Source organism: Simochromis diagramma, unplaced genomic scaffold (assembly GCF_900408965.1).
Source record: "Simochromis diagramma unplaced genomic scaffold, fSimDia1.1 OVJJ01000159.1, whole genome shotgun sequence".
NCBI lineage: Eukaryota > Metazoa > Chordata > Actinopteri > Cichliformes > Cichlidae > Simochromis > Simochromis diagramma.
Genome location: NW_024387197.1, coordinates 833,825 through 854,486, shown reverse-complemented (window position 1 = coordinate 854,486; position 20,662 = coordinate 833,825). Strand labels below are relative to the sequence as shown.

Below are 20,662 nucleotides of genomic sequence, written 5' to 3'. Positions count from 1 at the left end.
ATGTTTTTCATGCTTTATGCACGTAGCATCAGTAGTGTGGACGTGTGTATATATTTTGTTAGAGTATACTAAACATTATTCCTTAAACTGCTAATTGATGGTAATTTTATCACTATGCGGTGTTTAGACGGTCTTTGTATTTGTTCATTATTGTGAGACTTGTGCCATTTGTATGATATTGATTGTGCACTATATTGAACTGAAAGGCAATTTCTGTTTAACAAGACAGAATCCCAGCTAGTTTATGTGTGGTGTTTGTTTAGCTGTGCAGTTCTGAGTATGTGCTATTTTTGAAATATCTGATATGGGTTTTTTTTTTTTTTTTCTTTTTTAATGTGTAAAGTATTTCCTCTAAATATATTCACATTGTTATTTGACATTAAGGGAAAAAAGCGTCCTTGGTTTGAGCTCCCACCAGGCTAATCTCAAGACTCTGATGATGAGATTTTATACATTTTTATTACAAATGGTTTAAATATTTACAAAATACAAACATAAAGCAAAACAAAACAAAATACAGCTGTAATGCTTTAATAATTTAAAGATACTTGTGTTTTGGGTATGTTCATAGAAAATCTGTGAAATAAATGCTAAAAAACAGTTAATAATCGTTTTGTATCTGATGAAGGTCAGTTGCACTGAAACAGCACGATTCAGTGAAATGGTGTTAAGTAAGAAAGTGTGTGGTGGAGGTTATATTTCTTTTTAACCCTTTTCTACCACATCTATCAGGTGTGCAGAGAGTCTGAACTACTTAAAAATACTGATAAAAGAAATCAATATGTATTAAATTGTATATAACGATGTCTATAAATTAAAAGTGCATTACTGCAATTTCGTTTAAACAACTTTTTCAATTTTAATGACTTTTTTATCTTGGAATCATTAAGACAACAGAAAAACTGAAAAATGATCAACCATTTGCTAATACAATGTAAACTCTTACTGTTCTGTTAATATGAAGCAACATGACCTGATATCCAACAGGGACAATGGAATTGACTGACTCACAAGCTAGGTCAATAAGACAGAGCTCTTGATTACTGGGTTTGATTATCCTTTGGAGACTGTATATATGTGTGCGTGTGAGTCACTCTCTGCCTCCCCCCAACTTCATCAGCCTTCGTCGATCGTCGAGCCAAGAGCTTCAGCCGCTCGTGGAGTGACCCCACCCCCGTCAAGCCTGAGTCACTGCATGAATCCAGAGACAGTGAGTCCATGCTCTCTTAGTTACTCACAAGCAAACACACGGTATACAATATATACCTTAGGCCTTTCTTAAACTTGGCTTCTTACACATGTATGTATAAACACCTACAGGTAAGCACACAGACAACTGCACTCAAGCATAATAAGGCTGCACACACATTAAAACAAGAACAAACACAGATTGACAGATGCCCTGTCACGCAAACATGCTGTCTCTTTTTATTTTATATTGCCATTTTTAAAGTATGCTTTATTCTGCGTACCACTACTCAACTGTTACCATCCATCCGCACAGCTCTACTCATCCTTCGGCCTGTCGTCCATCTGCCTGTTGTTTTGTGTTGTATCTGTCTGTATCTGGCTGGGCAGATAAGGAGCCTGTTATTGTGTCCTTTTGTGTCGTGTGCCGTTTGTTTTTAACTCCTCCATTTCTCCCCTCTGTGCTGGGAAAAGAAAATAACAGGTGCAGCGTTTTCAAATGGAGCACCCCGCTCTACTAATCTTGTTTGTGTATTATCCTTTCATCTCGCCCTTTGTTCCCATGTGTGAACCAGGTGGCGAGCTTCAGACCTCCTCAGGGACGCTGGATGAAGGGCAGGACGAGGATGCCGACTGGGAGGAGGAGAGGGAAATGGAAAGAGTGGCCTGCGACGGAGAAGACTTTATCCCTCCTAAAATCATGGTGAAGTTCCTGGCAATTAAATTAACATATAGATTAATGAAGTTTGAATATATGTGCAATCAAAGTCTATCTGCATGCTTTTCTTCTCTCCATAGCTGATATCTTCCAAGGTCCCAAAGGCTGAATATGTTCCCAACATCATTCGTAGGGACGACCCCTCCATCATCCCTATCCTTTATGTGAGTATCTGCTAGTGAGTTTCCACTACATATAGATTTTGATTGACTGGTAGATTTTTATTTGGTGTTGTTTCTTGATGAGATGCCACAGGAGCTGATGGATAAGTGTTAAGATTCACTTTTTTTGAATCTGTCCCTGGCAGGTTGTTGGGTTTTTAAAGCAAGCTAGCCAACATAAATTTGGCTGAAATACAAATGGTTGGAGCCTTTAAATAAGTGTTTTAACTTCTCTGTGCAATCTGTGCTGAGAGTGGTCTGTTTAGTAAAACCATTTCATCTTTTTCGAATACGCTGCATGCAACAGTGATCTGTTAGTACCATTAGATGAAGTCAGGTGACAACATTACTAGAATTCTGTGGGTACCTTGAAAATCTGTATTAAATTTCATACAAATCCATTTGTGGATAAAACTGACATTTTAGTCAATTTAGAAACTTTAATGACTTTTTTAAAACTTCCAGTAGCTTCTAGTTTGCAAGTTAAAAGCAAAGATCAAATGGAAGCTCAGTAAATGATTCGTTCAGTCAAGTGCTCAGAGTTCATTTTTGTTCGAGTGTAGAAAAGCACCGTCAATCATCCACTTGAAGTGACATGTCTCCTCAGCAAAATACAGACTCATCACAGCCTGGCTTTGAGGTTCTGCTAAGTGGCACCATGTTTTTTGTCTGCTCAGATGAAAATATAAAGGCACTCCTTTGCTGTGTACCAGCTGGCATTTTCCAGTAAAGAGAATTATACGACGGAAAGTGCAGCGTTGTTTCAAGTACTGCCAAAATACAAATTTCTTCTTTTTTTGGTTCTAAATGACAGTTCATTATAGAACCATGGTTTCCCGACATTTCTAGCAACACTAAAGAGTCCATTTGGTTTTCTGTTTTCTGCTGAAACATCTCGGTGACTGCTGGTCAGGTTGCTGTGGAATTTTCCATGAAAATTTATGTTCCTATCTCGGTAAATTTCAATATGTTGGCTTTTCCTTTTTTAGCAATATCAAGTCATTTTATTTTGTCCACTGTTCTGGTTTATTAACTTATTTATTACGTTATCCATATGCCCCAAACAACTAGAGCTAATTAGCAAATATTCATATGCTACTTGTTCATTTTTTTCTCCTAGCATTTAACACTAAGAATACAGAACATATCCAAACTAGCAAAGCAAAGAGGGAGACTGGGGATAAATGGACCATGTTCAGTACCACCATTGCTAAAACTGGTGCACTGAGTTGCAGCTCCAAGTTGCTTGTCGCAGTGGTGGTCACCGCAGGTGAAGGGAGCCTTCATTCTGAAGAAGGAGTCCCTCGCTTTGTTAGCCTGTGCAACTTTGGAGCCAGCTGATAAGTACTGACAGGCCACGTGGCTCGGGCAGCAAAAACTGCTGTGGGAGCTGCTTCAGGAGTATGGTGTGTCTGGCCTGTATCTGGTGTGTTGCTACAAGCCATTCAATCCTTATACAGCTGTTGCACAGCTTGGTCTGCTTAGCTGGCAATTAGTTGAATTCATTCCTGGTGGTGTTGGACTTCACCAGGGTTGTCCTGTGTCATCTATGCTGTTCGTTATTTTTATGGATAGAATTTCTGCAGGTTGCCAAGTGGCGGAAGGTGGTCTCAAAATGTCAACGCTGCTCTTTAAAGATGATGAGGTTTGGTTGGCTTCATCAGGTGGTGGCCTCCAGCTCAGACTGGAGAATCTTGAGTGTAAAGCGACAAGAATGAGAATTCTGAGGCCATGGCCCTTAGCCGGAAAAGGGTGGAGCGTCCACTCTGGGTCAGGTACGAGTTACTGTCCCAAGTGGATGAGTTTAAGTATCTTGTGCCGGTCCATTGTAATGAAGAGAGAGAGCAAGGATAAAAGTGAAGCTCTTGGTTTACTAGTCGATCTACGTCCTTACCCTCATCTATGGTCACAACATTTGGGTGGTGACCATAGATGAGGGTCACCACCCTTTCTCCGAAGGGTGGCTAGCCTCTCCCTTAGATATAGGGTGAGGGGTTTGGCCAACCAGTAGGGGCTCAGAGTAGAGCCGTTACTCCTCCTCATCAAAAGGAGCCAGTTGAGATGGTTCGGGGATCTTGGGTGGGTGCCTCTTGGGTGAGGTGTTCTGGGCATGTCCCACCAGGAGGAGGCCCCGGGGCAGACCCAGGACACACTGGAGAGATTATATCTCTCAGCTGGCCTGGGAACGCCTTGTTGTTCCCTCGGACAAGCTGGAGGAAGTGGCCAGGGAGAGGAAGGCCTGGTCTTCTCATCTTGGGCTCTTGCCCCTGCGACCCGGGTGGATAGATATTAGCAAAGATACAGCAACAGCTAACTAATCAGAAACAAATCTCACTCAGTGGTTTGAAAAGATAGAAGAAGTTAGCCTAAAATATCATCATTAACTTATATTATTGTGTACTGTAAGTTTGATTGGTATTTTTATCATTAACAACTTATTATTCTCCAGGTTTACTGTTTGGTGGGGTCCTTACCTGAGGAACTTTTGCACTGCTGTACAGAATAGAGACTCTATTAGGTGTAAAAGTGTATCATGTTGTAATCTGTTAGAGTCAGCACTCAGAAAAAAGCTTGTTGTTCTTTTAGATTCAGTTTTTGAATGAATAATTTCGTGTGTTTTTTTTTCATTTTATTTAAAGGACCATGAACATGCCACATTTGATGACATTCTGGGTGAGTGCAATACTTGTTTGTTTTTGTTTTTATTTTAGACCTCAAGTGAAAATTACTCTGCGTAAATGTGGACAGGATGAGGGTGGAATAAGTTTCATCTTGCTGGAGTGCACAGATGACTCATTGTTTTTCCACTCCCCTGTGTGTGTGTGTGTGTGTGTGTGTGTGTGTGTGTGTGTGTGTGTGTGTGTGTGTGTGTGTCTCAAGGGACAGCCAATTTGTGTGTGTCACCATTATGGCTGAGTGGGAAAAGTGACACCTCTCTTTCTCTCTCACCCAGAGGAGATCGAGAAGAAGCTGACTGCCTACAGGAAAGGCTGTAAAATCTGGAACATGCTCATTTTCTGCCAGGTGAGTGAAAACGAAGACAGAGTATGAAAATATTTTGACATCATTGTGTCACATGTCCCTTTAAAATAGCATTCTATTAAGTCACAATAGTCCTCTAACCACTAATTACAAACTGACTGATAAGTGATATCCCTGAATGAAATTATTAGTGTGTGTATTCTCTTCATCACATCAATTAATAGTGGTTATATAGTACTGTCCAGACAGGATTTTAATGCACATAATTAAGCCTTTTCAGATTTTTTTTTTGGTATCAGAATTCCAACAAGATTTTCAAATACAGGTAATACTAGGAAGCTGAGGGATAGCACCACAGTCTGCCACTTGTCAATTTTTTTTCTTTGTTTTTTTTAAGGACATTGAACACTATGGTGAGATATTCAATGTTTTTATGTCTTTGTATTGTTGTTGCAACAGTACTATTTTATGTCAGTTGACCAGTGGTATCTTTGACATTTTTCAAAGATTTATCTAAAAAAAAAAACAAATGATTTGTTTTTGCAAAAAGGCTGCTAACTTTGAATAATCTTCAGAAAACCTGGAGAGCCTGTCTTCTAGAACAATTTTTAAAGCCTGTTTGCTTTGAAGATAAGTATGAAGAAATGAGGAGCTGCTCAAGACATTTTCACAGTTTTGTGTATGCAATGGAATAACCCCATCAGTTTTCAAGTCTACAGCGTACGGTACAACGTTGTCTATCATAACACAGACACCTTTCTGCAGGGAGGTCCGGGACATTTATACCTGCTGAAGAATAAAGTGGCAACCTTTGCCAAGGTGGAGAAAGAAGAAGATATGATCCAGTAAGTCTCGCCTGAGGGAAGGATATATGTTTTTTTGTAAAGTACGGGTGAAGAAACAAACAGTGAGTTTATGAAAAGAAATGGAAAAAAGAGACAGAATTCACTCCAGTGCATTAATATTAATTTTACATTCGTAGCAAAAGAGTAAAGTTATAGGTTATAACTTATAGGTCATAAGTCAAGCGTTTATTGTTCATCATAACATAACATAAAGAATTTTTTTTACATTTTGTACATGGTTTAATTTAAATGGGTTCTGCTCCTCTCATTGTGAATATAATTAATACAGCGTGTGGAAATGTCCACAGCAAAACCAAGAGGAAAATTCTTCAAAGGATAATGTGGTTAAAGTCGCAACTGCCAAATTCAAATGAACACAAAAACAACAGAAGATCTGTGTCAGCTTAGATCAGTACAGTCTGATTCGCAAAGAGGGATGCTCATAGTCAAGACTGCGGTCCTTGCTGTGGTCTGAAAATATTCATTTCAAATGGCATTTGAAATTTGAACTTGAAAGAAATTAGTCTGATTTGCATCTGCTGTTACAAACTTAATCATTACTTGGAGTATTGAACCATCAAGAGGCCTGGGACCAGAAAATATTGGAACAGACATCAATAAAAATAAAATATATAAAGTGCATTAGAGTTATTCCAGGCCACATGCAGTTTGCATTAATAGTGGTTTAATGAAACAAATTAACTTTTCATTCTCACTTTTCTTTTTAATTTGCCCACACACACACCAGTATATTTTCATGTGTGAGCTGAGATTCTGCATGTAGCCCTGATCTCTATTGGACTTTGAAGGGTTTTTTTGTTTTTGTTTTGTTTTTTTGCAGTTACAAGATAACAAGGCAGGCAAATACGACTGAAACAGGAACAAACGTTTTGTCCTTAGATTGAGTATTTTAGCTATCTGTTATCTAACTTTTAAATATTTAAGACTGTTATTTAAATATATGATGACTGTTTTTCATGTAAACCCACTTTGAAAACCTTAACCATAGGCAGACACCTCAACTTCTTGCTTCTTCGTTTGAGCAGGGTCCTTCAGCTTTGCAGTAATCTGTTTTAGATAGTATTATGCAAAAGAAAGTTTAAGTAGTCTTAATGTGCACCACGGTTGACTACTGTGGAGGTGACTGTCTTTAAAGGTATGGGGTCTGATAGGGTGTAATACATGCATTCTTGAGTGCACTTGTAGTTTTAAGCTTTTAGCTTAACCTTAAAACCACCCAAGTGGGTGGAATCCCAATTTGGTGACATTGTCATTAACATTGTACTACCAAAATACGGTACCTAAAGCACCATAATATTTGGTCTTTATAAGGGAAGTCTAGTTTGAGTCTGTGTTATGCTGAGAGCTGGTCAGCTTACTGATTACAGGTTTTTATTTGTAACACAGGTCTAGTCAGTGTTGCTCACTATTGACAGACCATAAGCATCAAATCTGCATTATAATAGAAAAAATCACACAGGCTATTGAAAGCAAAATAAAAAGAGTTACTTCTTAATCTGCAAGCTAATCTGTTTAAACACTGGCAATAAATAGTATTTTATCGTAACCTTAACCCTTACCTATGCTGATTGTCGTCACCTCTCACCTCTCCTGTGTGACCAGGTTCTGGCGGCGACTCAGCAGGCTGATGAGCAAGCTGAACCCAGAGCCCAACCTCATCCACATTATGGGCTGCTATGTGCTGGGAAGTGCTAATGGAGAAAAGGTAGCTGTCTTTGCTTGTATCCTCGAGAACAAGTAAGAACCCCATAGTCCGCTACTCAGTGCAAAAGTGGACCAAAACTGTCTGCATGCATATGCAGCATGCTTAGTTGATACCACAGATATGCACGCACACGCACTCCCAGCCAGATACTGTCTATAGGCACATGCAGAGAAATTATTTTTTTTGTTTTCTTACTTCTTGATTTCACAGCTTCTCACAATGTCTAATGAGGTCACTGCAGGAAAGTTTTTGCACATGAACGGCAAATAGGAATTTTAGATGCAAAGGAATAAATTCCAACTTTACCATCACCCCCCAGCTTGCTCATCCAGATCTCATTCTACTACACAGCATAAATGTGTGTGTGCGTGTGAGAGAGAGAGTGCGTGCTTGGTGGGGTAAAGAAAGCATACACAGCACTTTGGAATGACAGGAAAATAAAATCTTTTGACACCTACTTAATTACAGTGCACACTCTACACTGATACACTTTTTTCACATCAGTACCTAAACATTGACCTGCCCCACAGAGACAGGCAGACACTTACCATATGCAAATACAATCGCATGGAGCATATGCACATGAAACGTGCTCACATACTAAAATATTCAGCAAACCCATCTCCACATGCTGATTACTGTGGCATTTGCTTACTGCATTACTGTATTCTTTTGCCCCATGGTAGTAAAAACTCATAAAGGCAATTGTTTCCTCACTTCACAAATATGAGCTGAAATGAACACTTACCTTAAATGATCTTAAATCTAGTGTTCAAAAACTGTGTGAAACTGTGAAGGGAGTGGAACCAAGTAACTGCAGAAATTATAAAACTTATTATGGTGGCATATTATGGTGAAATTTATAAATAATTTCAAGTGCATTAAGACAATACACATATTGATGAATGATGATATTTTGTACATATTGCAAAAACAAAATGGACTTTTTACTTAAGCTTAATCATAACTTAATTAAAAACTAAATGGCAGCTTTATAGCAGTGACTCTGTGACACTGATGTTATTGCATATGACATTTGAAGGAGGTTACAGCTTCTCTATCTCTCCCCTGAGATATTTTGTATAGCATGCAGCTATTTTTCAACTCTTCAGTAAAATCATGAGTGACAAATGAGCCACTTGATTATGGTACTTCAACATTTCTTTTGTAAATCTGTTTCCATTTCACTGTGTCACACAGCCAAGAAGTTGAAAACCATACAGCTTTTTAAAATTTAAATTCCTACTTGTATTATTCTTGTATTATTCTCTAACAACGAGAAACAACACCGAGAAGTATCTTTGTGCAAGGAGGATAATGATGAGCACTGCAAGAGCTACAAAGTGACCTCCAGCATGCCACTGGTGTGAATGCCTCTGACCAAACAGTCAGAAACAGACTTTATGAGGGTGGTCTAAGAATCCAACATCCTTTAGTGAGTCCTGTGCTCACTGCCTGGCACCATGAAGCCCGTGTGAAAGTGAGGAGGAGCCGGGAAAACGTTATGCCAGTAATGACATCATTCAGCATGACCAATATGGTAGTGGGTCAGTGACGGCCTGTAGAGGCATATCCACAGAGGGATGCACAGATCTCTGCAGGCAACAGCACCAACTGCTATTAGGTATCGGATCATACCTAATGGCAGGTAGGACCCATTGTCAGACCCTGCTGTAGTACAGTGGGTCCTGGGTTCCTCCTGGTACGTGACTGCCCGGCCTCATGTGGCAATAGTATGCAAGCAATTTCTGGAGGATGAAGGAATTAATTCCACTGACTGACCATGCTCACCTGATATAAATCCAACAGAACACCTATGGAACATTTTGTTTCTGTCCATCCGATGCTGCCAGGTTGCACTTTAGATTGTCCATGAGCTCAGTGATGCTCTTGTCCACATCTGGATGGAGATCCCTCAGGACACAAAATGGGGGTCCTACAAACTACCATTTTGAGTTGCTGCAGTGAAATGTAAGCAATTTCTCACTTTGATTTTTGGGGTGTCTTTGAGTTCAGCTCTCTGTAGGTTGACCATTTTATTTTCTATCGAGCGATGTGGCATCCTTTCAACCCATTTAACACATTTCCCAGTCCATATCGGTGTTTCTATCCAGCATGATGTTTTCCCCTTTGAGATCTGATGTGTTTTCTAAGTTTCAACAGTGTCGACATTTTGAGCCTCAGAGTCTTGAATCATAAAGTGAAACCATCGTGAGTGGAGTTCTGTGAGCCTGCGAGCCATTAATCTCCATCCACTCTTGATTTATTTTATGGAAATCACAACAACATGTTAGCGCTAATTGGAAAGTAATGCATAATGCTTCAAAATGCAGCTTCTGACATATTTATTGGAATCATTGTTTAATTGTGTGTTGGATGTGTACCTTCTAGAACACCCAGCAGCGTACTATAACACTCCCTCTGACATTTGGCTTCTCATTCACGGTGATTCAGTTCAAAGACAAAGAGGGTGGGCTTGGCGTGCGGTGGCAAGGAAGGGCTTATTCGCTGCATTTAACAATTTTCCCCCTGCTGCTGCCTGTGTGTGCTCCTACAGGCTCAGCTGGAGAGCCACTATTAATAGACTGACTGACGGAGCTGAGCTGAGAAGATGCTCCACCCCACTCATCAGTCCTTATAGCTCTACTATTCTGTTATCAGCCATCTTATTTAAGGGCTTCCAAAGCCAATCCGTAGAGATCGTATTAATTCTCCTCCTTCAGGAAGATTTTAAAGAGTTAGATTTTACTTGAAATTCTGTTTTCATGTTACTTAACAGCTTACAAACCATACACAATGTCAGACAAATTATGTCATCACTTTACAACACCATACTTTAACTTAGAATTATAGAAAGAAAGCCAATCAGCTATGGCGAGTACATACATTGCAAGTGATAGGACAGCAAACAATAGTGTGCTAAAGAAGACATTATTTTTACTAATGGGCGATCACAGTATGGATCGATCTGCATGTTTGACAGAGTTTGGCCTCCATGACACAATTATCCCATTAATCCAGGCCTGGGAGTAGTACTAAGAATATACTAGGATAGTTTGTGTCTCCTCCCAGTCTCAAATTGGGGATTTGAGACTGGGAAATGAGTTAACCACTAAACCAGGGTGCCACTACATAAGCAATAGTACATGAAATTGCTTTTTTTTTCACAACATAAGCCTGACCCACATAGTATTAAAGGGATTTTTTTTTTTCAGTTCAAACTGACCTTACCAAGCATCAATATGAAATGGGTTTATGGTGATGACTGGTTGCCAAAACAGACCTGACCCAGTGAGGTATAGACTCAACTGAAACACAACAAACATTAGCTACATTTAAAAAAAAAAAAGCCTGTTTTATATGTTTTCCAAAATAGGGTTAGAGTTAGGATTAATCCAACTCAATAAAAACAGGAGTTTTAGAACCATGAAATACTACGTAACTGCTGTTTTGTCACAAACCGTATGTTTTTAAAAATTTTAATTTGTCTAACTATGTTAAACAAACAAAAAAACACATATTTACATGTGGTAGACTGGTTCTTACATAACAAATTTCTTCAACATTCAACATACAGACTGAAGTAGCCAGGGCTCGACCCACCAGCCTTCCCATTAGTAGATGACCTGCTCTTTCTCCTGATCTACAGCTCCACCAATGAGAAAATGTCAAGCTCTGGATTTTGAAGATTGCCAAGTGTCAGATTTTGCTAAAATTTATTTTTATAACGAAACATTATTTTGTAGAAGCATGCTAGGTTGACATATTAAGATATAATTTAGTGTTAAGTCCTACCTTGATTGTGTTTTTATTACCATCTGATGTTCTGAAACCATATGGTGTTTCTACATTTAAAATTTAGCTCTGGAGCTGATGTGCTCCATATAACTCATGGGCTCACTAAGATCACATCTATATATATTTTACAATTTCGATTTCCCTTCATGTCAACTAATTTATACATGATATTCATACAGTTTTTGTTTTGCGTGATCAGTATCTAATTTTCATTATGTTCATTAAAGATATCTTGTGTCACTGTCTTTTGTAGCAAATGGAACAATAATCCTGACATGACTTAATATGGACAATCTTTCAGCTACACCCATTTTAATTTGGTTATCCACTCTTTACGTGTGGAGTAAGGCAGCGGTCCCCAACCCCCGGGCCTCGGACCGGTACCGGTCCGTGAGTCGTTTGGTACCGGGCTGCGAAAGTTGAGGCTCAGGTGTTAAATGTATGGTTTTCAGGGTTTTTATCGGTTTTCAGCGTTATTTTGTCATCGTTTTTATCGTTAACTCAGTTTTCCTGGGTCTTTTCATGTGTGTTATGAATAAATCTTCTTTTTTTCGGTACCGGTACTAGTATTATTTTGTTGTATTTATCCGCGACACCTTAAAGGCCGGTCCATGAAAATATTGTCGGGCATAAACCGGTCTGTGGCACAAAAAAGGTTGGAGACCGCTGGAGTAAGGTATGGAAGAGAAGAGGGGGTCTGGCTGTGTTTTAATTGATCGATGGTGTAATTCTGGGTGCTTAACTGTAAAAGGGAAGCAGGTAGGAAGTAAGTCCTCTGAAGTAAGGACAATGAGCTTCTAGCTGTTAGCATGAGGGCATATTATCTACCGTGGGAGTTTACACATGTTACCGTTATAACGGTGTGTGTCCTCTCCTGTTATCCAAACTGTTACCAGCGGATTTCAAACACAGTATCTTCAGGCCCTTTTTCTGATCTCTGGGGATTTTAATCATCTCTCCCTGTCCTCTACTCTGCCCACCTTCACCCAATATGTAACCTGCCAAACCAGAGACAATAAAACACTAGACTTATTGTATGCCAACATCAGCTCATCACCTCTCCCTCCTCTGGGGCAATCACAACCTGATTCATCTCCAGCCTGTGTATAAACGCCTTGTACACAGAGAATCAGCTGTGTTGCGCACAGTGAAGAGTCTGAGGAGACTGAAGCTCTGAGGTACTGCTTCAGTTCTACTGTGTGGGAAGAGCTCTGTGCTCATCACAGAGAGGATATTGACAGCATAACAGACTAAATCACACAGGGGCATAACACTGTGCCCCTCTTGAAGTTACAGTGTTTTTCCGATAACAAGCCCTGAATTAACCCTGAAATCAACGCTTTCCTTAAGCAGAAGAAGAGAGACTTTAGGTCAGGAAATAAGGAGGAGCTGGGACCTGTGCTGAAGGAGCTGAGAAGGTGGACGACCAACTGCAGTAGAGCAACATCAGTGTAGTTTGGAAGAGGCTGAAAACAATTTCAAATCACAAACCAAACTCCCAGGCTCTAGGAGATTTAGGGTGGGTGAATGATCTGAAGAACTGGTTCAGCTCATTCACCCACCCACAGACACTTACCCCTCAGACCCAATCATCTCTACTGCAAACCTCCCATCTTCAACGAGTGCCTGCTTTTCTTCCCATGACTATACACCTCTTAGCCATCACCCAGCCCCTCTGCTTCAGAATACTCCATCCCATAGCCCACCTCCCCCACCACCATCCTATCCCTTTCAACACAGGTGGGGAACGAGCAGCAAAATATCAGGGTGCTGTGCAGACCAACTGTATGGTACATGTTCAACATGAGCCTGAATCTGGGTAAAGTACCACAGCTGTGGACAACCTTCTGTGTGGTACCAGTGATGAGGACCACACAGCCAAAGGACCTCAGCAGCTATAGGCCGGTAGCACTCAGCTCGCATCTGATGAAGACCCTCGAGAGGCTGTTCCTCAAACATCTTAGTCCCCTGGTGAGGTCTTTTTTGGATCCATTGTAGTTCGCCTACCAGCCTACCATTGGAGTGGATGATGCCATATCATCTACCTCCTGCACCAAGGTCTGACCCACCTGGAGACGCGTGGAAGCACTGTGAAGATAATGTTCTTTAATTTCTCCAGTGCTTTTAACATCATTCAGCCTGGACATTTGAGGGACAAGCTAGAGCTGTCAGGAGTGGACCTCCATCTGTCACAGTGGATGCTGGACTACCTCACTGGCTGCCCACAGTATGTGAGGTCAAAGGGCTGGCCCTGCAGGGAACTGTGCTGGCATTGTTACTGTTCACCCTCTACACTGCAGACTTCTCCATCAACTATCCAGGCTGCCATCTACACTACAAAAGTCCTCTGATAATCCTGCCATAGTTGGCCTCATTACAGGTGAGGATGACTCAGAGTGCAGACAGTGGATTCAGGACTTTGTGGACTGGTGCCAGCGGAACCATTTCCTGATCAATGCAGGGAAAACCAAGGAGCTGGCAATGGATTTACGCAGGTGCAGAGCCACCACACCAACACCAGTGAACAGTGCCCTTTCGTACTGTACAGCCTCTTATTTCTTTTGTATGAATCTGTCACTTTGCTGCTGCAACATTTGAATTTACCAAAATGAGGGATGATAAGGGATATTTCTATTAAATTTTCTATTCTATTCTTTCTACTTGCACAAAGTATGTGATTCAACCAGTATGTGGGCTACTTGTGCTTGTGCTGTTGTTGGTTCTTCAGCCTTGCTGGGGAGAAGAGCAAAGGTATAACATACAAAGAGCTGAAGTGAAACAAAGTGGTAAAAAACAATGAAAAGTGTTCACTGCAACTTCTGGCTGTATGTTTCATGCTTTGTTTTTGAAGGTTTTCTCCCGTTCTCTGTGAACTCTGCTGTTCACGAGGAGTGGGATACCTTCCTTCCCAATTTGACAGACACATAGGTCCTCTACTCCTAATGTGTATGCAGACAGACACATTTGCTGAACCATAAATTACGATTCAGTCTGCACCATTTCTCAGATCTGCTCCTTTGGCCTGAAGCCCACCTAATTTGGCTGCTCTGCTCTGGGTTTCACTCCTTTATTTGTTTGCATTAGTACTCCACACTCTTGGCTCTCAGACTTTCAGAATTTCTACAATCATCTACAACATCATCATTGGTCTCTAATCAGTATACTGTGTTGCATTATTACCAGACAGACCTATCACTGTTCTTGAGTTTTTCATCACAAACTTTTAACACAACTTCATCTCAGCTTGGATAGTAGTTTGTAACTGGTCTGTCAAATGAAGTCGTATTATACAGTTTTATAGACTTATTGATCTTATAGTAATTGAGACTATAAGCAAGATTTAACAGCGTCGTACAAGCAAATTATTTAGTCATGGACTGTTTAGCATTTCCTGTTTACCAAACATGCATGTCTCTGGACTGTGGAAAGAAGCAACAATACTTGGATTAAAACCAAAGAGACTTCACAGAGAAACATCCCATCAACCACAGGATTTGAACCAGTAAACTTCTTGTTGTAAGACATTGTTTCACCATACCAAAACAGTGTCTTGATAATTTTTTCAATGTATTTTCTTTTTGCTGGTCAAAAGAAACAAAACAAAACAATTATTGTAATATTGAAGTATCAAGTGGTACCAGAATCAAGATGCACAAATCCACATATAGAGATATGATACAGCAGTTATGTCTGTCTTTCATCCAACGGAAATCTTTGTGCACACTACTCGACTTGAGAGTACACATATGCTGCCCCATTTCAGGACCTGTCATCTATCAAATCCCACTATGAAAGTTTTTCAGGGGCTTCTCAGTTACTGCCAGCAGAAGCTGCGGCATTCTCCAAAACAAGCTCAAACAGCAAATGTCTTTGAGGGTTGTGGGAGGTAGTGAAAATCCTGTGGTGAATTCACTGTGGACTAGTCTTATTTAGGCTGGTAGCACAGGCTTTGCCAGCGACACCTTTGTAGGCTACAGCTTCTGAAGACTGTCACAACTGAAACAGGACACAGCTGGGTATACTGTAGATCCTTTGGGCGACACGGTGGTAGAATAGTTTATAAAAAAAAAAAAAACACCCAGCACGCCCCTGCGGGCGGTTTTATCCTTCAAGCTCGGGTCCTCTACCAGAGGCCTGGGAGCTTGAGGGTCCTGCGCAGTATCTTAGCTGTTCCCAGGACTGCGCTCTTCTGAACAGAGATCTCCGATGTTATTCCCGGGATCTGCTGGAGCCACTCGCCTAGCTTGGGAGTCACCGCACCTAGTGCTCCGATTACCACGGGGACCACCGTTACCTTCACCCTCCACACCCTCTCGAGCTCTTCTCTGAGCCCTTGGTATTTCTCCAGCTTCTCGTGTTCCTTCCGAATGTTGGAACACTGAGCTACTAGTTGTTTCGCTGTCATTGTGGATGTTGGGTATCGAAGAATCCATAGGTCCCTCATCCTATTCATGTAGCCCCTTCCGCCGGGAAGGGGCTATATATACACACACACACACATATATGTATAGATATATATATATTAGGGGTGCAACAATATTCGCATCGATATTGAACCGTTCGATACAGTGCTTTCGGTTCGGTACGCATATGTATCGAACAATACAACATTTGTAATTTATTTTATCAATTTTCCTTCTGACGATGCTGTCTGTGTTGAGCGCTCAGTGAATCTGTGTTCGACTACTCCGCCTAGGCTGCACTGTCGAGCGCAGATCCACTGAGCGCTCAACACAGACAGCATAGTCAGAAGGAAGAGAGCAGGGCAAGCTAGCGAGACAGAAGTTAAGCTCTACTTGCAACATTCAGATCTGGCGTTTGGAATTATTTTGGTTTTCATGTGATGTATGACCCTGAAGGTAAGCGAGTCATGGACTAAAGTAAAACAGTATGTTGGATGTGCCATGCAATGCTCAATTACATGGGTGGGAACTAGTGTGTTAGCGCAGTTAGCTCGTTAACGTGTTTGCCGTCTAGCCCCATGCACGGGGCGATCGGCAGTAGCTCGTTAACGGAGATTTGCCGTGTTGTGGCGTTAAGGTCATTTCAACGAGATTAACCTGAAAGCACTAGTGGGAACACAACGAATATGACTGCACATTTACAGCGACATCATCCTAGTGCAAAGACAAGTGGAAGCAGACAAAAAAAGCAAGCATGCTACTAACTTTAGCCGAGTCATTTAGACAGCTGTTAGCACATGATTCTCCTTATGCTGCTGAGAATATAGCCCAGAAGAAGCGGATAGTATAGCTTTTATTTTGGAAAGAGCCATTTCTCTGTAATAAACTCTCTTTTCCAAAGATGAGTGATTCCTCAATCAGATACAGGGCTCGCAATATCGCTAGCCCGACGTCCCGGAGCTAGCGATTTTTCCAGTCGGGCTACCAAAATCTATCTCTTCCCTGCCCGTCGGGCTATTGTAGGAAAAATATATGTCAATGCTTTTGCATTCTTTCAGAAATGTAGCTGGGTAATTATGTCATTGGCATCGGTGAGCCACTGTCAATATGTGACATATTGAAGTCGCGTTTGAATTTGCGCTTGTTTTTTTGCTTTCACTTTGCAATCGTGCGAACTGTGTATAGAGAGCGACAGCACTGATCTGTGAGTGATGATAATTTGTGCACCAATTCCTCTGACATCGTCTTATTAATCGTTAGCTTACTATGCAAACATGACAAGTGAAATCTCCCGCAGCAAGCTTAAACATGTGAGAGGTTGATCGCGCAGAGAATCGCTGAGCTTATGTGAGTGAGCGTGTAAAAGCATTTCAGTTCTGCTGAGCCAAATAAGAAAGGTCAGGGTGAAGAAGTGACAGCCAAAGAAAAGCTTACCACAAAACGGAGAAGTTATGACAAATCAGACTATAAGGCAAAAAGAAAGTGCAGCTTTATGGTTTCATGGACAAAAGAATTTCTGTGGCTGCAATATGATGAGCTAAATAACCAGGGCTGCACATAAGCGGTCCGCAGGTGCGCATTCGCTGTCAAAATAAAAAACACGCACAAGGGTTAGGGTTAAATTTAAAAACTGTACTTTTGAGTTAAAATATATATTTATAATTTTAATAAATGACAAATTAAAAATGCATGAACATTTTTTTGTATTGAAAAAATATCGAACCGTGACACCAAAGTATCGAACCGAACCGAACCGTGAATTTTGTGTATCGTTGCACCCCTAATATATATATATATATATTAGGGGTGCACCCCTAATATATATATATATATTAGGGGTGCAATGAGGGTTAAGTTTTTAAATTTAACCCTAACCCTTGTGCGTGTTTTTTATTTTGACAGCGAATGCGCACCTGCGGACCGCTTATGTGCAGCCCTGGTTATTTAGCTCGTCATATTGCAGCCACAGAAATTATTTTGTCCATGAAACCATAAAGCTGCACTTTCTTTTTGCCTTATAGTCTGATTTGTCATAACTTCTCCGTTTTGTGGTAAGCTTTTCTTTGGCTGTCACTTCTTCACCCTGACCTGTCTTATTTGGCTCAGCAGAACTAAAATATATATCCTGCTGGTTTTACACACGCACTCACATAAGCTCAGCGATTCTCTGCGCGATCAACCTCTCACATGTTTAAGCTTGCTGCGGGAGATTTCACTTGTCATGTTTGCATAGTAAGCTAACGATTAATAAGATGATGTCAGAGGAATTGGTGCACAAATGATCATCACTCACAGATCAGTGCTGTCGCTCTCTATACACAGTTCGCACGATTGCAAAGTGAAAGCAAAAAAACAAGCGCAAATTCAAACGCGATTTCAATATGTCACATATTGACAGTGGCTCACCGATGCCAATGACATAATTACCCAGCTACATTTCTGAAAGAATGCAAAAGCATTGACATATATTTTTCCTTCCTACAATAGCCCGACGGGCAGGGAAGAGATAGATTTTGGTAGCCCGACTGAAAAAATCGCTAGCTCCAGGACATCGGGCTAGCAATATTGCAAGCCCTGTATCTGATTGAGGAATCACTCATCTTTGGAAAAGAGAGTTTATTACAGAGAAATGGCTCTTTCCAAAATAAAAGCTATACTATCCGCTTCTTCTGGGCTATATTCTCAGCAGCATAAGGAGAATCATGTGCTAACAGCTGTCTAAATGACTCGGCTAAAGTTAGTAGCATGCTTGTTGTTTTGTCTTTGCACTAGGATGATGTCGGCATAAATGTGCAGTCATATTCGTTGTGTTCCCACTAGTGCTTTCAGGTTGATCTCGTTGAAATGACCTTAACGCCACAACACGGCAAATCTCCGTTAACGAGCTACCGCCGATCGCCCCGTGCATGGGGCTAGACGGCCAACACGTTAACGAGCTAACTGCGCTAACACACTAGTTCACACCAATGTAATTGAGCATTGCATGGCACATCCAACATACTGTTTTACTTTAGTCCATGACTCGCTTACCTTCAGGGTCATACGTCACATGAAAACCAAAATAATTCCAAACGCCAGATCTGAATGAGAGTGGGGGAGGTCCATGTTGCAAGGAGAGCTTAACTTCTGTCTTGCTAGCTTGCCCTGCGCTCTTCCTTCTGACTATGCTGTCTGTGTTGAGCGCTCAGTGGATCTGCGCTCGACAGTGCAGCCTAGGCGGAGTAGTCGAACGCAGATTCACTGAGCGCTCAACACAGACAGCATCGTCAGAAGGAAAGTTGATAAAATAAATTACAAATGTTGTATTGTTCGATACATATGCCTACCGAACCGAAAGCACTGTATCGAACGGTTCAATATCGATACGAATATCGTTGCACCCCTAATATATATATATATATATATCATTGCACTAACCTGCACTCTAAAGAGCATCTTTTCTCTCTTCAGTCTTGTACTTTAAGGCTACATGTGATCAAATAGGCCCTGAAACTCGTTGAATGTGTGAACTTCTGGCTCCACCTTCATTAGAGCGCTGCAATAAATTCAGCATTCACTGGTCACTTGTCATGCAACACTGTAAATAAGCTTCTTTAAATTGATACATACATAAAAACACAGAAAACCTTAATATGACAACATCCACAATATTTTAGAACATCTAGAAGCTTTCATACTGAAAATCAACGACTTTCTAGATGTGCCCACTATGGTCCTTGTGGCTTTGTCCTAAACATACTTGCTTGGTCTTTAGATTCCTTGTCTTTTTTATAGTACTTAGAATAGAATAGAATAGAATAGAATAGAATAGAATAGAATAATCTTTTAATTGTCCCACAAGGGGAAATTTGGTTGTAACAGCAGCCAAAAAGACACATATACAAACAAACAGTACACAGGACACGGAACAGAAACATACACAATTTCTCTTACATATTTACATTAAGGACAGTGGTTACTATATACAGAGAGTACTGTACAGTTATTAAATTAAATAAAAATAACTACAGATAAGAGGCAAAGCAGGTTGTAGTGCGAATCGGTTAATTAACTTATTGCAGTTACAGCGCAGATGTAAACATCTTGGGAGCAGTTCTGATTGTACAGTCTGACAGCTGCAGGGAGGAAGGACCTGCGGAAACGCTCCTTCATGCATCTAGGATGCAGCAGTCTGTCACTGAAGGACCTCTGCAGTTCAGCAACATTTACATGCATGGTTAGTATCTTTGATTGTATTCATAGTAGGCACAGGTTATTCCCACTCCAGTAAGGAGAGATCATTTATAATCTAGCTGCTCATCAGACTACAATGAAACTACACAGAAGAGCTGAGTCCAACAATAGTAAGAAGTAGGGCATGACCCACTGATGTTGACTTGGATAAGAATCTCTGTCTGGTTAGAATAATGTTGAGATTGACACGAGGTGGGTCACATAAATGAGTCTGGAAGGTAGGATGACACAAGTACTGAGATGTAAAGCAAGTGGAATAGAGACTAACTCGAGAAAATGACTGGGCCTAAGTAATGACGACTGTATTGAGTTTGACATTGTGGGAAAGCAGGAGTGTTGTGAAGAACAGAATGGAAGAATTAGTGATTACAGATCTTTCCTATTAACCTTACACATGAGCTTTTTTCTATCACACACATCATGGTGATGCATTAAAAACTGAAAACAAGCACATTATACTTGAGTAGTGCTTATTTAAGCTGCACAGTACTTTAGTTAATTGACTCAAAAGGAAGAAAATGGCAACTAATAAAAAATTCAAAATACATAATTTCATTAAAAAAAATATAAACAAATTAATTTGATAACTGTCTGTGTAGGTTCTCAGT

The 20,662-nt window shown here is 40.6% G+C and overlaps 1 protein-coding gene across 4 annotated transcripts in view; it reads left to right on the top strand.

Annotated features, from left to right (window-relative positions):
• The window catches only part of nsmfb (NMDA receptor synaptonuclear signaling and neuronal migration factor b), a 68,119-nt gene that overhangs the window by 34,981 nt on the left and 12,476 nt on the right, over nt 1-20,662 (top strand). For 2 of the 4 annotated variants that reach the window (XM_040050065.1, XM_040050066.1), the window contains 7 exons: nt 1,121-1,210; nt 1,764-1,891; nt 1,987-2,070; nt 4,707-4,740; nt 5,021-5,091; nt 5,815-5,894; nt 7,518-7,620. In XM_040050065.1, the coding sequence (XP_039905999.1) occupies nt 1,121-1,210; nt 1,764-1,891; nt 1,987-2,070; nt 4,707-4,740; nt 5,021-5,091; nt 5,815-5,894; nt 7,518-7,620 (590 nt within the window). The remainder of the gene's footprint in view (nt 1-1,120; nt 1,211-1,763; nt 1,892-1,986; nt 2,071-4,706; nt 4,741-5,020; nt 5,092-5,814; nt 5,895-7,517; nt 7,621-20,662) is intronic. The other 2 variants (XM_040050067.1, XM_040050068.1) reach the window with 1 other exon arrangement.